General features: G+C 53.4%; 6 protein-coding genes across 6 annotated transcripts; 3 read left to right on the top strand and 3 right to left on the bottom strand.

Annotated features, from left to right (window-relative positions):
* Window positions 1-318: 318 nt before the first annotated feature.
* On the top strand, window positions 319-1,409 carry BO70DRAFT_431842 (CTD kinase subunit gamma). The gene is made up of 2 exons (XM_025548270.1): window positions 319-547; window positions 599-1,409. The coding sequence occupies exons 1-2, from the start codon at window positions 389-391 to the stop codon at window positions 1,169-1,171; spliced, it is 732 nt and encodes a 243-aa protein (XP_025396237.1). The 5' UTR covers window positions 319-388; the 3' UTR covers window positions 1,172-1,409.
* A 198-nt stretch (window positions 1,410-1,607) lies between these two features.
* BO70DRAFT_342631 (uncharacterized protein) lies at window positions 1,608-3,012 on the top strand. The gene is made up of 2 exons (XM_025541385.1): window positions 1,608-2,238; window positions 2,298-3,012. The coding sequence occupies exons 1-2, from the start codon at window positions 1,646-1,648 to the stop codon at window positions 2,788-2,790; spliced, it is 1,086 nt and encodes a 361-aa protein (XP_025396236.1). The 5' UTR covers window positions 1,608-1,645; the 3' UTR covers window positions 2,791-3,012.
* A 376-nt stretch (window positions 3,013-3,388) lies between these two features.
* BO70DRAFT_342629 (YagE family protein) lies at window positions 3,389-5,427 on the top strand. The gene is made up of 2 exons (XM_025541384.1): window positions 3,389-4,988; window positions 5,045-5,427. The coding sequence occupies exons 1-2, from the start codon at window positions 3,476-3,478 to the stop codon at window positions 5,119-5,121; spliced, it is 1,590 nt and encodes a 529-aa protein (XP_025396235.1). The 5' UTR covers window positions 3,389-3,475; the 3' UTR covers window positions 5,122-5,427.
* Window positions 5,428-5,733: 306 nt separating this feature from the next.
* BO70DRAFT_389509 (putative mitochondrial phosphate transporter Pic2) lies at window positions 5,734-9,155 on the bottom strand. The gene is made up of 6 exons (XM_025546082.1): window positions 8,669-9,155; window positions 7,862-8,458; window positions 7,674-7,797; window positions 7,595-7,619; window positions 6,573-6,998; window positions 5,734-6,478 (listed from the first exon to the last, which is right to left on the bottom strand). The coding sequence occupies exons 1-6, from the start codon at window positions 8,757-8,759 to the stop codon at window positions 6,092-6,094; spliced, it is 1,650 nt and encodes a 549-aa protein (XP_025396234.1). The 5' UTR covers window positions 8,760-9,155; the 3' UTR covers window positions 5,734-6,091.
* Window positions 9,156-9,517: 362 nt separating this feature from the next.
* Window positions 9,518-11,462, bottom strand: BO70DRAFT_342618 (putative C6 transcription factor; the record flags this gene model as incomplete). Its single annotated transcript, XM_025541383.1, has 4 exons — window positions 11,339-11,462; window positions 11,064-11,250; window positions 10,405-10,928; window positions 9,518-10,333 (listed from the first exon to the last, which is right to left on the bottom strand). Exons 1-4 carry the CDS (start codon window positions 11,396-11,398, stop codon window positions 9,518-9,520), a joined length of 1,587 nt encoding a protein of 528 aa, XP_025396233.1. The 5' UTR covers window positions 11,399-11,462.
* Window positions 11,463-12,250: 788 nt separating this feature from the next.
* BO70DRAFT_373521 (F-box/WD repeat-containing protein) lies at window positions 12,251-14,423 on the bottom strand (the record flags this gene model as incomplete). The annotated part of the gene is made up of 4 exons (XM_025544918.1): window positions 12,251-12,442; window positions 12,500-13,211; window positions 13,276-13,919; window positions 13,995-14,423. 4 exons carry the CDS (start codon window positions 14,421-14,423, stop codon window positions 12,251-12,253), a joined length of 1,977 nt encoding a protein of 658 aa, XP_025396232.1.
* Window positions 14,424-15,656: the final 1,233 nt, after the last annotated feature.

The raw sequence follows: 15,656 nt of genomic DNA, 5'->3' as shown, positions 1-15,656 counted from the left end.
ATATTTTGTTTGCTTGATTGATTTCTTGCAAACTCTAACTACTACTTACTACTATGATCTTCAGCAGAAATGCCAAGTTTCATTTATTAAGCTCACAAGCTACTTGCTAAGTCCACTGCATAATTAGCACCCTACTACAACTGGTCAGTAATAAGAATCGCCATCTGTATGTCACAGGTCAAAAATCCACATGGTAAATGAACCCCACACTTTCTGCCCGCCTTATCGAATTACACCGCCTTAATCAAGACCAATCGGAGTTCTCTGTTCGCCCATATAATTCCGCCAGCCGCGACGGTATGCAGCGATCGGGGAGCACTGAAACCTCATCTTACCGGCTCCTATTCTCCAATACGCCCTCATATTTTTATTTAGTCGCACCTCAAAAATGATGGCCGATCCATTTGAGGTGCGCATGCGCTTTACCGCGCAACTGCAACACCTCAACGCCTCTGTCACATCATCCCAGAAAGCAGCACACTATGCGCTCAAATACCGCGACATGGACGAGGATCTCCACTCCTGCATCCTCGAACAACTCGAGAGGGTATGTCTCTCTGTCATCACCTGTCGAAGTTGACCCTGACGCAGTTTTTAGAATAATATCAACAACAGAGCGAACATCATGTACTTCATCGAACAGTTTTGCGAAATGGCTACGAGGGAAGACCACGCTCCCTATGTCCGGATGATACAGAGAGATATCCTGCGCGTTGTCGATGCCGTCGCTCCGCCGGATGGTTCCGGTGCCGCAAACATTAAACACGTCCGTCGAGTGCTCAATGGACTGCAGACCAAGGAAATTCTCTCCGCAGAGACGGTAGCGGAGATCGACGCCGGGCTGAAGGAGCGGGAGACTCACCCGGCCCATCTGGACCTGGAAGCTGAAGAAGTGGCGGAGGCTGGCGGAGGCGGCGTCAGATCGAAAACGGGAACGCCGAGAGGGTCGAAGGCGAACGGCATGCGAGTGGACAAACGACAGATTGAGCAGAGAATCGAGGAAGACCGCGAACGGAATAAACGACTACGAGAAAGCATGTGGACGGTCAGTGGCGATGATATTGATGAGCAAGGAAGGTTCTGGGATGAGGCCAGTGATATTGGCGAGGACGATTTCCTGACTGCGAACGAGGAGCTCATGGAGCGCAGGCAGATGATCGACGCTCGGTGATGCGTATATACAAATATACGAGACCTCGCTTCATAGATTTACGGTTTCATGTTGATCTCAGGCGCAACGATTTACTTGATCGCAAGTTTACCGGGATAGGACGGTGTTTAGGGGTGGAATGGAGCTAGGTCTTCAAAACTTCGGAGCATCCGGGCACGGCGTTTACAATTGTGCTTTTGGGGGGATATTTTTGAGTGCATTCACGACGGAGTTCAAACAAGGCATTCTGGGATAGCCGAATATCATGAGACATTATTGAATCTGCTAGTAAACCGTCACCGACTGCTGAATATGTACCCCATACTCCGTGCAGCGCATACTACCTCTGGCGACCCACTCGACAGGCCGCCTTCGGATAAACATAGCGCCGGCCAAATTTGATGGATCTGGATTTCCTAGTTTTTGAACCACTTTTGGGCGCAATAACATTTCTCCAGGGAATTACATGTCACACGGGGGTTTCTCTGATACTCTATGTTCTCTCAGATCGTAACGGCGGCAAAGGGGCTATTTTCTCGACAGGAATCCGACGACGCTTCCTTGGAAAAAACTCACGCTACTTCCGGTGCCTCATCAAGAACTGCCAGCGCCAACACCCGGAAAATGGTCACGGCCACGAGACAGCGGAAATTTACCGCTGAGCAACCATCCACCGAGCCCAATGCCAACGGCTCGATCGAGACAAGTGGCAAGCGCAAATCCAAGCCCGTCAGCTCCGAACCTACCGAGATGCAGAACAACAAGCGGAGGAAGAGGGCCAGCCTAGAGGCGGCGCCAGAGACGGAGGGCAACCCCTCGAGTAAGAAGTCGAAGACGACGGAGGATAATGAGACGGAGCAGCAGGAATCTTCGGCGCCATCCTCGAAGACCAACCACTTCCGCTTTGGTAGCGAAGAGCCAGAATTACCGGAGGTCGCTGCGACAGAAGATACTACGGAGACGCAGCAAGAGGTTCAAGACAGTGAAGATGAGAGCAGTGATGACGAAGCCCCAGAGACTATCGACAATTCTGCACAATTGTCGAAGATCAGACTAGAAGCCAAGAGACAGGAGAGGGCCAAGCAAATGTAAGTGATGAGACAACCGTGAACTTATCGCCGAACTTCATTAACTTTTTTTTTTATAGAGAGGAGCAACTGAAGAGGGACAAAAGAAAACAATTGGACGATCTGCGCAAATCTCAAGCGAAGCTATCAAAGAAGAAGGACGCCGACTTGCTGTCGGAAAGCACAGAAACCCTCCAGGGAACCACCACGCAAGACGCTCGCCGGTCGGCTCTCCCGGCTCTCCTTCCCGATGACATCTTGAACGCAGCACCTGACGTGCGGCCTCCGACGCCTCCTGCTGAGGAAAGGAGCATGATGCACACAAAGCCCAACAAGCTGAGGTTCCTGGACAAGAAGGAGAAGCTGCCGAAGGATGTGAGAATGGGTGATGTCACCATCCGTGTTCTGGACGACACCGTATCGAAGAAGCACAACAGGCCTGCTCTCCCACCCAAGGCCTCGAAAACTGGGCGGAACGCCAAACAGAATTGGCTCAACAAATCCCGCAGCACAGGCAGCCTGAACGGGCTAAGACGAACGGCGGGCACATCTTCGGGATTTGTGCGCAAATAGCAGGTCTTTGGCGCTTTTCCATACCACCGCGAGAATCGATTTCAGTCTTCTAATCAAAAGTTCGCTTAGAATGCAGCGAGAGATGTGGTTCATGACATATAGAAACCAGCAGTTTGCTTTCCTGGGTTGATAATGCCCGCTCCTAGGCTAGATAGATAGTAAAGGATCCGAAGCGATCTGATACGTAGCTTCGCTTCCTCGGTACCTTTCGTCCCTGAATTGAAAGCATATTTGACCGGGGTTGTACAATCCGGCGAGAAAGAGTTGAGGGGAGGAGTGACTAGCCGTCCCGTCTCCTGCAGTAAGGAAGTAATTGCTTTTCCCCCGGGACTGCTCCCAGTTGGACCTCGTATTGTACAGACGAGCATATGCAAAGGCGCATGCCCAAAAAAAAGCCAGCAGCCCTACAACCTAGGTGCTAGTGGGAATCTAGTGGTTTCTGTTGCGTGAAATCCAAGCAGCAGGAGCGGATGGGATTGGGCAGAATGGCAGCAGCCTCTGGCGGGCGCACGTGCGGAGCTTGGAGCTCTTTTTGATCGGCTCCCTCCAGTTCCATCTTGTCTTTTCTCCTTGTCCAACCTTCAGCCACACCCCCCCCGGAGACTTCCCCCCTCCGGCACAATTCGTGCTTGTCCGCAGAGTAAGGCATGCTCTAAGCCGTGTCTTGTCCCCCATCCCACCCACCATGGTTCCGACAACAGAATCCTCTCCCCTCCTCCCCCAGCATCGCCCGGCTGCCTCCAATACGTCACCGCGAGGAGCCCGTCCCCCGCGAACAGTGACTTTCAACCCATTGGCGACAGTCAGTACATACCATGATACCACCTCCGCAGACCCTACCTTCAGACCGCTACATTCCGCCTCCTCGTCCGCTCCGCATTCTCAGGAAACTCAATACCGTCCGACTGGGCTCTCCGCCCTGAATAGCAAGCTCCGGAGACGCAACAGCCATGGAGCTCCCTTCAGCACCGCCAACCCTTCGATTGCTGCAGCTCCCAAGGTCGGACCTCAGAGAACAACGAAGAAGGCACAGAAGCTCAAGCTCCTTCCCGATCCCATCGCTGCTGAGGAGGAGTCCAACGAGGATGATTTCCCGTCCGATGTCTACTCGCAGATTGCCCGAATCAAAGAACCCACGGCCAGGAGTCATGCGGCGCGCTTAGGAAAGGCAGACAGGGATCGATTGCCGCGAGTGACAGCTTACTGCACGGCCAATTCGTATCGACTAGAAGGCATCATCCGGTTTCTCAAATCCCGCTCGAAAACCCGCGGAGCCAATCCAAAGCTCTACGACGAGTGCGTCTATTCTCCATACGACTACGATTATGAGGAAAAGCAGAAGAGCACATGGGTCGCTACCAACAATGGTCTCAATCTTTCGGATAGCCGTCTTCCTCAACGTCCGTCCGGTGAACGCAGGTTCTCAGACAGTGTGGTTGAAGTTCAGGATAACAGTGTTCGACGGGAGGACCTCATTGACCTGCAAGACTCTGTATCTCATCCAACCGACATTGAGGAAGTTGCTAGGAGCGCCGTGTCGGAGCATCAGGGGGAAGCGCATCCCGATTTCGACACGACAATCCATACCCCCGAAGTATTTCTCTTTGACTACGGGACAGTTGTTATATGGGGCATGTCTCCTGCTCACGAGTCACGATTTTTGTCGGATATCTCCAAATTCGCGACCTCCATTCTGAGTTCCGAAGACACGCAGGTAGAGAACTTCAATTTCTACTATGCTCGCGAGTACCAGGCTCGGATATACAATGATTTCATTTCGCTGCGTGACCCTCGAAACCACATGATCAAGCTCACGATTTCCCATGCACTGGCCCAGTCTGTCAAGACCTCATTATTCGAAGATCTCGTCTCCGAGACCATCTCCAACACCGCGCCTCTGCCCGCCCAGATCGCCCAAACCGGCAGCGTCAATCTCACGAGACGCCAGATTAACATGCAAGTCGGCGAACTATTCATCCTTAGAATCAACATCCATCTTCAGGGCTCCGTCCTAGACAGTCCAGAGCTGATGTGGGCCGAGCCCCAGCTCGAACCGGTCTATCAGGCTGTCCGCAGCTACCTCGAGATGGACCAGCGCGTGAGTCTCCTGACGGAACGACTGGACGTGATAGCAGATCTTCTTGCGGTCTTGAAAGACCAACTAACTCACCGCCACGGTGAGTACCTGGAATGGATCGGTAAGTCCCCTTGCTTCTCACCCTCTGCCGCCCTGTCACTCGCTAACGTATGACAGTCATTGTCCTTATCGCCGCCGAGATTCTCGTTGCCGCCATCAACATCCTGGTCGACCTCTACGCTGGCGTGGAATAAACGTTTTATTTTCTTCTTTTTAGCCTTCAAAGATCTACCTACCCCTGCAGTCTGATGGTCAATTCCTCCCCCCCTCCCCCCAAGGCCGGCCTTGAACTTGTCTTGTCCATCCATATATGGAGTGTCTGTGTTGCTTTTGCATTTGCTTTTTTTTTTTCTTATTTTCTCTCGATTCCGGGACTGGAGTTAAGGGGTAGCAGAGTGGGAAACCCTTGCATCGCCATGGACAAGGCTCGCGTGATAGCTGTATACATACTTTGCCATTGTCATATCCTAGGCGCAGTTTCGGTGGTTGCTCAAACACACATAGTAATAAGATATGTAGTTTACTTGCTCACTCCTTACCTTTTAATTGTATGTATGTCTGTCTGTCTCCTGTAGGAATTCTGAATGAATTAGCCATCTAGATATTGTCCATCCTGCGGATCCCTCCCGCACTAGTGATTCCCTAGACTCATCTGCCATCATGTGATGCCATCTACCCTATGCACATGCAAGAAGTATAATACGTAGTAGTATCAACACTCCAATTGAATAAAACCAATATAGTATGCTTTCGCTAGAGAAACATGATCCCTATAGCATAGCATACGAAAGCCCCATCCATCACTGCCCACTGCCCACTGCCCACCCACGAACAAAAAAAAAAGAAAGAATAAAAAAGAAAGCTCACTACAGATATTACCACGGCAATAATCGAGGGAAGTAGAATGAAGAAGAGTGAAAACAAGATACAAATACAGCCTGATCCCCCCCCCCCGATCAGAAAGCATATTAGTCAATCCAGTAAAGAGAACACAATAACACCTATTAAACGGATCCAGAGGCGGCGCGCCGGGGGAGGGAGGGGGAAGAGAGATAGGGGGTAAAATCAGCCACAGACTCGAATCAAGTGAGCAAATGCACGTAAGAGGGAAGGAAAAGAAAAGTAGTAGTGTATGTAATGTATGTATGCATGGTATCAGATCAATCACGCCTCTCTCTCCTCGTCCCTCTCCTTATCCATATCCATTGGCGTCGTCGACTTCTCCGCGGCGGCCTCGCCGGCTCGCCCGGACTCGGGCTGGTTGCTACCGCGATCACTGCCCTCTTTGTCGTGAACCGGGGACCCGTTGCTGCCTGTTTGGATGCGGAACGACGAGGTCATATCTTCCTGTGACGGGGCGGGAGCCAGTCGGGGCAAGCCGGCGGCACTGTCTGGGCCGGACTCTGGGGCATTGCCGTTGTTGGTTTTGTTCTCGTTGCCGTTGTTGGTGTTGTCGTTAGTGTTGGTGTTCGGGCCTTCGTCTTCGGCGCCGGGGTCGTTGGGGAGGTTCGATTTCCGTGATCGTTTGACTCGGAGAGGGCGTTCTTGGGGCTATTGCATTATCGGATCCGTCAGTCTAGCCATCCATCCATCCATCCAGTAACATAGAGTATGGGCAGAGATAGGATATATGTGTTAAACGTACCGTAGGAGGCTGTTCATCCGAACTGCCCTCCGTCTCATCCTCCAGATACAAGCCCCCCGGATTCGCACTCGCACCCGCACCATCCGCACCGTTCTTCGCCTCCGCGCCATTCATCGACGAGATAGTAGTCATCATGGCAGCCGCGCGGGCGCGCAGTTCCGGGTTCACGCCGGCCTGAGCTTCCTCAGTCATCCCGGTGACCTTGGAGAGCCGTTCCAGCAGGATGCAGGATTCCAGGCGCATCTTCTGAATGTATTGCCAGCCGCGACGGTTTCGGACGCGCATCAACTCGTTCTCGTCTTCGATTTCGTTGAGGCGTTTCTTAAGCGCGAGGCATTTGCGCTTGTAGGCGTTTTCGACGCTGGGGGGGTTGGAGGTTGATGAGGGCTGGCGGGTCGTGGTTTCGTCCATTGTGGAGGGTGGGGGCTGTTTTTTTTTTGGTTTTGAACGAGAGGGTGGTGGGATGGAAGGTTGTGTTGCAGTTTGGTTGCGATTGTTGGGATGGGAGGTCAAGGGGTGGGCTGGGTGTTGCTTGCTCGCTTTCTGGGTTCGGAGATGCGAAACTGGTGAAGCGATTATTTGAGCGGATTGCGCGGAATGGTTTGAGATAGGTGGATGGAGAATCGGGATAGAGAGACAAAATAGACTGCGCAGGTTTCTGGGTCGATTCCGATGGCACCGACGCGGATCACCGAGGAAACGATCAAGGCTGCAGCTGCAAAGGCCGGACGAGGAGGTCGAGAGCTGAAGCCGAAGCAGAGCCACGCCCCGTTCTGCCGTCGGGGTTCCGGGCGGTGAGCCTGACACGCCGAGATGCACACTTCTATCTACGGAGTACTCCTCCCTCTCTTCTCTCTCTCTCTCTCTCTCTCTCTCCTCTACACATCGGGGAGATACAGATATAATATAATATCATTCATGGTCATTAAATTGCATTAAGAAAATTATGATGTGGTCTTCGGCTACTATGTGCACCAATCAACCCATTAATGTCCACCAGTGGTAGGCAAACCCAGGAACACCTTGAAAGAATCGTAACTAGATATCCTAGTCAGTATCACACTTAAACAATCAGGACAACAGCTCGATCAGAGCACTCACATCAACCATTGAAATCCCGTCAATGTACCCAGCATGACAATACGGACAGGCAAGCCATTCCACAGGCCCGAAAATCCAATGTTACCATAGATACGCGACACAGCGGTCATCGCGCCCTCACCCGCTGCAATCGCAGTCAGTCACCAATCAATCACTCACCAACCAAGATCAATGGACGACCAACTCACCTTTCCGATCGGCATTCAACTTGCTCACCATGACATCCGCAGGATGACTAACAATAGCGCAGAAGATACCGGCAATATAGCCACCCAAAAAGCTCACCCCCGTCTGCTGCAGACCATTATAGCTCTCTTTCGGCTTCCCGAGCGTCTTATAGATATACTTGACCGTCTCCTCGAACGTCGCGAACTTCGTCATGGTGTAGGGAATCTGCCTCGCCCACAGCGGATACAGCCCCTTATACAGACCGGAGATGCCCTCCTTCGCCACGACCTTCCCCCAGCCCTCGCGCAGGGAATGCGCAAACGGCGGCAGCGTCGTCTGCATGCGCACCTTGATCGCCTCCATGGGACAGAGGGCGATGTCGGCGAAGAACTCGGCGGAGGCAGAGGCGCCCAGGAACACCACGGTCCGGTTGGCGTTGGGGAACAGGTTGTCACCGTACAGGTACTTGAAGTATTCGTAGAAGCCGTATTTGCCGGCGCCTTGCATCGAGTAGCCGACGAAGGTGGGCGTCCAGCCGAAGAAGATCCCCCGCAGGCCTTCCTTCGACATGATGGTGCGCCATGCCGAGAGGTTGGAGGTGTAGATCTTGGGGTCGACTTGACGACGGCATTTTACCAGATCAAGCGGCGTGACGGCTGTGTGGGTTGGGCCTGGGGATGGGGATGGGGATGGGGATTAGAGGCCTGGGGGGTGAGGAGACGGGGGATTGGGAGGAATGTACTACTACTCACCGCATGCTGTTCGAGATACAGGGTCAGCTGGCTGGTTCTTGTAAATTGGGCATATTAAGGTGTATGGAGACGTACCGACAATGCCTCCGAGCGTACAGCTCGCAAAGTACCTTGCGGAATCGGGCTCGATCTTCCCCAGCGGGTAATTGGTCTTCTGTGTAGCCATGATGAGAGGGATGGATGGATTCTTATCGAGCAATACAGAGCTGGGGAGAGAAGGGAGCAGGACCAAAACCAGATCCCAAGCAAAAGGCAGACGAGTGAATGAGTAACGCAACCAGCCGTATGCTCCCCCGCAGGATATATACGGGGCCCATCATCAAGGTACAGCCAGCACAGCTCGTATGTCGTCAGCGCCACGGCTTATCGGCCGCCCAAACCGGCGCGTCCAGCCCCATTCGTGAAGTCAGTCCAGATCCAGCCAACGGCTAACCGGCACTGCTGGCCGCGCTTCCCTGCTGCTGAGGACTTGGAGGCCTGCAATTTGCAGTCTCGGTGAAGGCGCTCTTTGTGCGATCTCTGTCACCGAGGCTAATCTGCTTTGTCCTGTCCCTCGTGCTCCCCTACCATGCTGCTCTGTTGCTTCTCGCTTGCGCCGAGACGATCCATGACGTCAGGATATCCGGGGTTGCCGGAAAAAGAACACGGCGATGTCATTGGTCCACTTAGTTGCATAAGATAAGCACTATTCCGTTTGTGTACGTAGTATGGTCTAGTTTATGTACTACTATGTACTCCGTAGTTAGATAGCATCTCCAGCAAAATCACAGCTCCTACTGTGGCTCCTTAGGTGTCCCCCTTTTAACCCCCCATATCTATATATATAATTATATACAAGAAATATAGCACAATATACAGACAGATCTCGATAATGATCATAATTGACGCCAGCCAGAGATATCTCTGAAACACTCTAGCAATCACTCACCCACTGTACAAGCCCCCCCTGTACAAGTTGCCCATGGACTGTTCAAACGAGGACATATCAGGCATCGGAGGTACCTTATTTTCCATGCCAGTGTTTGCCAGGAAAAACGCCATCTTGATGCCGAGCTCAGAGCCCATGCGCGTCAGCAAACTGCGGATAATCTGGTCCTGGGCGGGCGAGGTCAATCCGCACGACAAGATAAACCACAGAGGCCACATCATGCTGTGAGCAAAGAATGCCCGGATAGGATACCTGCCCTCGGTGGAGGGGGCCAACCGATTCCCAAACCGGTCAATCTGACCAAAAGAGAACGGGATGCTTTGACACGACTCGGTGATCAGGTCTTTGCAAATACGATGACTCTCATCCACTTGTTGTGCCGCCTCTCGCTGTATTCCCGGCGAGTTGGTGACTGACACCAGTGCCCGGAATAGATCGACGATCCTCAGATGGATGGTGATTCGGCCGCACCGATAATGAGCCCAGATAGAGCCGATGATCATCTCTCGGTATGTTAGCACATCTTCACCTGTGTAAGAGCGCGTCGCGAGAGGGAGCCATTCCTCCGGCATAGAGTGGCTCCATTCAATTAGTTCTGCGTCCAATTGTCTGCACGAGTCAATCCACGAAGCGAGCTTGGTGACCCCGGCCGCATCCAAGCCATCTGGGGCCGAGTAGACCTCCGAAAGCAGCGGCGAGATCCTGGCCGCGATGATCATCAGCCGCTGTAGAGGGTCGGAACTGTCGAGGAGCTGAACCAGCCATTGAGAATTATACCGCGGCTTCTCCTTCAGAACCAGGGACTCTACTTGCTTATGCCCTATCAGCATTCATTTACACCACCCACACATCCCATCCCATCACACCAATGACAGTAACTCACCACATGCACATATGCAAACTTGAACATATCCAGCCCCTGCGCATGCACAAGCTGATTCTCCCCTCTCAGTCTTATCAGAGCCTCGAACCCGGTCGTATGCGAGCTGACAAGCCCATTGCGATCGCCCGAGATATCCTCAAACAAGGACAAGATGACCAACGTGGCGAACGTTTCATCCTTGACTGCCTCGACTGGCGAATTCAACGCCTCCTGCAGGCGACCCAGCGCCAAGCCAAACCGATTTCTCGCTTGTGCAACAATACTGCCAGACGCACCAACCAGATTGCTCATGGCGATCAGGGACGTGGCATCGACAGCAAGTCGCAGGGAGGAAGACGCAGGAGTAGCGAGATTCTGGTCCCGACAGACTGCATACAGCGACGGCACGAAGCCCAGGTGGCCCGCGCTCCCTGGGATATTGTCCACTATCGTGTACTGGTCGAAGAAATAGCAGATCGCTTTTTCTTCCCAGCTGGTATCGGGGATGCGGTACACGGACAGCGATGATGGACTGTAGTAGTGTACTCTGCCGCCAGCAGCTGCGAAAGCAGGAGCAAGAGCAGCGGGAGCCGGGTCTCGACCATTGGAGACAGCGCACAGCGCTGAACTAGTAGTATCGTCGTCGCTGTAGTCCTCAACCATCAGGTCCTGACTATGACGTTGACTCCCACCCCCACTCCCACTGCCACTGCTACCACTACCATCCAAACGACCACTAGTAGTACCCTTGGTCATCAACTCCTGGACCTTGCGCGTCTCATTTCGAAACATCACATCAGAGCGATACCCCGGACAAGGCTGACCGTAAACGGAACAGTTCCGACAACCGGGATGCCCCTCATCGCACTGGGGAGAGATGTCCTTAGCCGCTCGTCCAACCACCCTGACAGATAATGACAACTTAAACTGATCGAAAAATTCAATTTAGTCCTACCTTGATCTTGCGCCGGCGACACAAATGGCAACCTGTGCTTGGCTTTCCGCCGTACACCATGTTCGTGTTCGCCTACTTGTAAGGGAGCCAGGTGTGGGATGGATACTGCGGGAGTGGAAAAGACATAGATAGATGATTGTAAATTCAGGGGTTGTGGTTCATGGAGGAACTCCAGGAGAGCGATAGATGGGGGGAAGAAGGAACGCAGAGCCTCCTTTCTATTCTTCAGCGAGTGACATGCCCTGGCCACAGGGTCGGTCAGGTGATTTGCGTGGGCCCTCCGCTACGGGGCCAATCCCTGCAGGATTGACTATCCGAATTAGTGCTGGAAAGCTACAGAGCAGCACTGGGGCAAATGGAAGTTGTCTGGCTCGGGCCTTGACGGTTCGCTGAATATCTACGGAGTAAGGTGTGCTGGAATCTCGATAGCAGTTACATGAACAATAATAGAACTTGTGGTGCAAAGAATGGGTAAATCGATGTATTCGCTTGGGTGGACCAACCATGGAGACCAAACTCTCTGTAAATGTTGTTAAATACATCATCTCCCAATCGGGTATCCATCTAGCCCTCGAAGAGAAAGACATGTATCATATCGTGAGCTAAATACTGTTCCTGATACTCCCGCTGGCACAACGCTGTGGCCTACCATTTGCCATTTTGTTAACTCCACATCATAGTTCCCACATATTTTGAAAACGACCAGGTTGGTATGGAATATTCAGACCCAACACCCAGAATGCAAATGCCGATGTTCGATGGCCAGGCATGGTTGACGGCGCACCCCTACTGTGGTGATGCTCGTTGGATCAGCCTGGCCGTTGGTTTCAGCGCTAAAACAGGTAATATAGAAGGGAACGCTGGGATTCGTAATGCAAAAAAGAGGTGTGATCGCATCATACACCTCTAGAGTCAAGAGAGAGGAGCATCCGTCATCGCCTGGTCATCCTCATTATTGAGCGGCAGGCTTGGAGGAGGGTCTGAGAAGCGATCTCTATGCCTGCTGTCGGTATTCGTCGGATGAAGCCCTGGTGTGCTGGAAGCGCTCTCGACAATCACCGTATCATCCCCATCTTCTTCGGGAGGTGGCGAGAAAGTCCAAACCTGCAGGATATCATGACTATTAGTCCGGGATAGGCGTGTTGGAATAATATCCCTTACCTCCATAACGGTGCGACCTGATCTACTGGCCATGATGACGGCCTTTTCGTCTTCGAAGGCGACCCTCCAGACAGCCTCCGCCGGGGTCGACAACTCTCGAAGCAATTGGCCAGTCTGTAAACTCCAGACTTTGACGCGACCGTCACTCCCGCCACTGACAATTCTAGAGCTGTCGAACTGTAAGCTAGTCACACTGTTGTCATGCGCTGCCAGCCGGTGAATGGGCGCCATCTTAGTTAGCGACCAAACACGAACGGAGCCATCGGAGCCGCCAGTGACCAGAGTATCGCCCCGCATCTGCAACTGCCCTACCAGGGAGGTATGGCCTTGCAAGATAGCATGGCACTGTCCCGAGTGCGGGTCCCAAATCCGCACACTGGTATCCAAACTGCCTGTCGCGATGCGTCTGCCATCGAACGCGATTGCATAGATTTGGCTGAAATGGCCCGAAAGCGTGCGGAGGCATCTCCCTTCCGAGATACTCCAAATGCGGGCGGTGGTGTCATAGCTTCCCGAAACCACGAGATCCCCGTGGATAGCTAGGCAACGAACGCTAGCTTGGTGCCCAACCAGAACGTTCTTGCAAGTGCCCGTGGCCAAGTCCCATATGCGCAGTGTTGTATCGCGCGATCCCGAGATTGCCGTATTCTTGTCAGACATCTTAAGGCAGCGCACTGTTGACGTGTGCCCACGCAAGAGGTAGATCGCCGCACTGAAGTCATTCATCCGTCAGTATGATTAAGTTGCTCATTTCATTGCAAGGCCGTCATGCTTACCCGGTGGCCATATTCCAGACACGAACCTCGCGGTCGCAACCACCACTGACAAGAATGTCGTCCCACGGAACCATAGCCCAAACCCCCATCACATGGCCCTGGAGCGTTTTCTGGTTATCTCCGTTGGTATCATACACATGGATCTTAGCGTTGTCTAGGGCAACCACGATATACTTCGGAGTAAGATGCAGGCTGGTCACCACGCCCTGGTCAGGAGTTATATGTCTTTGGGTACTGCGCCCGCCTTTATTCCAGGCAGACTCCACCATGTACTTTTGCTTAAAGTGGGACCTGTAAGATAGCGGTCTAACCCGCTTCTTGCGTGATGGGTACCCTGACAAGGAGAGCCAGTCTCCCGATAAAGAGCGCGGGACTTCAGCGAGGCAGTCCCGAGACTGAACGCTAGACAGATTGGGTCGCCTTTGCAGTCCGCTCAACGACTGGGTACTAGACACCGCATGCAACTGGTGCCCATGGAAAGGGTCGAGGAAGTCTCGATCGTCCTCCGACATCTTCCGGGATGCGTACGAATGCTTCTCACACAAGTTTTTCCACGTGATATCGTCGTTCAACAGTTCCCGCCAGCGTCTTGATACTTGAGATGCTCTCGCCAGCGTCTTGGGGTCGTCGATGAAAGATAGAACCTAGTGAAGCGACAAAACGAAGGTCAGCCTTGTTCAAGCGGCGATATATACGGCCCACGGAAGGATCAAGCTCACCCTCAAGCACAGTTCATTCGGGAATACCAAGAACGGATCCTTTCTCAAGCGAGGACTAACGTAGCTGGATACAAAGCTCAGGTGTTGACTATCACATAAACCAAGTATCCCTTCCAAGAATCTTTGTTTCTTCGCGTTGGAGAGCGAACTGAAGTGTATCCTAGCATTCAGCAGGACGGCATCATCATCCTCGTCCGTTGTCGTCTGCCAGGTCGGAGGTCTTTGGTGAGGGGTGGGACTAGGCGCTGGGGTGGGAGGCGAAGCTGGCGCCGATGGGAGAAGGCTGGGAGGAATAGGAGTGCCGGTCTTGGTGGACGAAGACAGAGACCTGGAGTGGGTACTGGAGAGCGATGGGGCTGAGTCTCTGGCTGCTGCACATGACCGGGAATGCGCCGTCGCCATCTGCTCAGGCACACTGCGCGGACTCATCCCGCCGTTGGCTGGATTGTGAGGGTTCATGGACTGCCGTGTGGTGAGATGCGGGCTGTGTCATCCAGGGGATTGCGTAGTCCAACTAGGTAGTCCTTCACAAGGTCACTGAGATCGCCCTACGCAAGCCCTTCGAGACCCTGTCTCGATCATGAAAGAGGAAAGCAACCGGAAAACGAGAGTATGTTGATTGCTCCAGGAAAGAGAGAAAGAAGAAATAAGAAAAAAAGAAGGCGGATAGAGAGGAGGAGCGAGAGATAAGACGGCGGCAGCAGAGGAGGATCTCCGACGGGAGGAGAGGGAGAGGAGAGGAGCGAAGGGCTGGGCCGGGCTGGCTGGCTGGCTCGCTGGTGGTAGACAGGGAAAGGGGTGGGGGAGGGGGGGAGGGGGGCGAGGTTGGATGGGCCGGGCAAGAAATATTGAATACCAAAATAGCGGGAAATCAGATATGGGGGTGGTGAATAATCGGAGGTAGATGGTGACGAAGGTGATGGGGGGGGGGGGGGGGGGGGGGGGAAGAAACGGGCAAGACAGAGAGTGGCAGACAGGCCGTGCAGACTAATCAGGATGGCGGCCTTCCCGACGCCATCCAGAAGCAGCAGAAGCAGCAGCAGAAGAGCGCTCGAGATTCCGCCAGAGGAGCCACCAGTAACAAGAATAGTAGGAGTACTGCGTACTCCGTACTGTGCTGCTAATCATGCGATGTCGTGACGGGTCAGGTGCAGTCCTCTCTCTCCTGCCTCGGGGACTTCCAGGACTTTGAAGGCCTTCTCTCCGAAGTAGTCCGTTCAGGGCTTCAGTCACTGGTCACTCACACTCGGAGCTTACAGTCTAGCCGGCGGGATGATGAGGTATGTGAATTGTAAGAGGAAAGTCAAGTACAACCAACCAAGTCCAGCTCAAGGCTCAAGCCGCCACGCTAAGTTCAGCCGGCAGTCGCCTACTACTAATAGTAATTGGCGCCCGATGGCGGTGGCTGCCGCGCCCGATTAGTCGTTGGCTTGCGCCCTCACTGGGCGATCCACCCGCAGGTTCCCCCGTCGCAGCGGGCAGTCTTAACGCCCCGTTTCCTGCGGGCTGTTGGCCGCTGTTGGCCGCTGGCCGCTCAACGGGCTGGCTGGTCGCGGCTCGCGATGGCCCCGAAGCAATATGTATACTATGTATGCAACTACGCATGTAAGTAAGCCCCTCCAGTCGCGGTGGAGGTGGGTGTGTCCCCGTGCAAAGCCCTCT

Source organism: Aspergillus heteromorphus, assembly GCF_003184545.1.
Source record: "Aspergillus heteromorphus CBS 117.55 chromosome Unknown BO70scaffold_27, whole genome shotgun sequence".
NCBI lineage: Eukaryota > Fungi > Ascomycota > Eurotiomycetes > Eurotiales > Aspergillaceae > Aspergillus > Aspergillus heteromorphus.
Note: the sequence above shows the minus strand (reverse complement) of the source record. Positions and strands in the feature narration are given on the sequence as shown.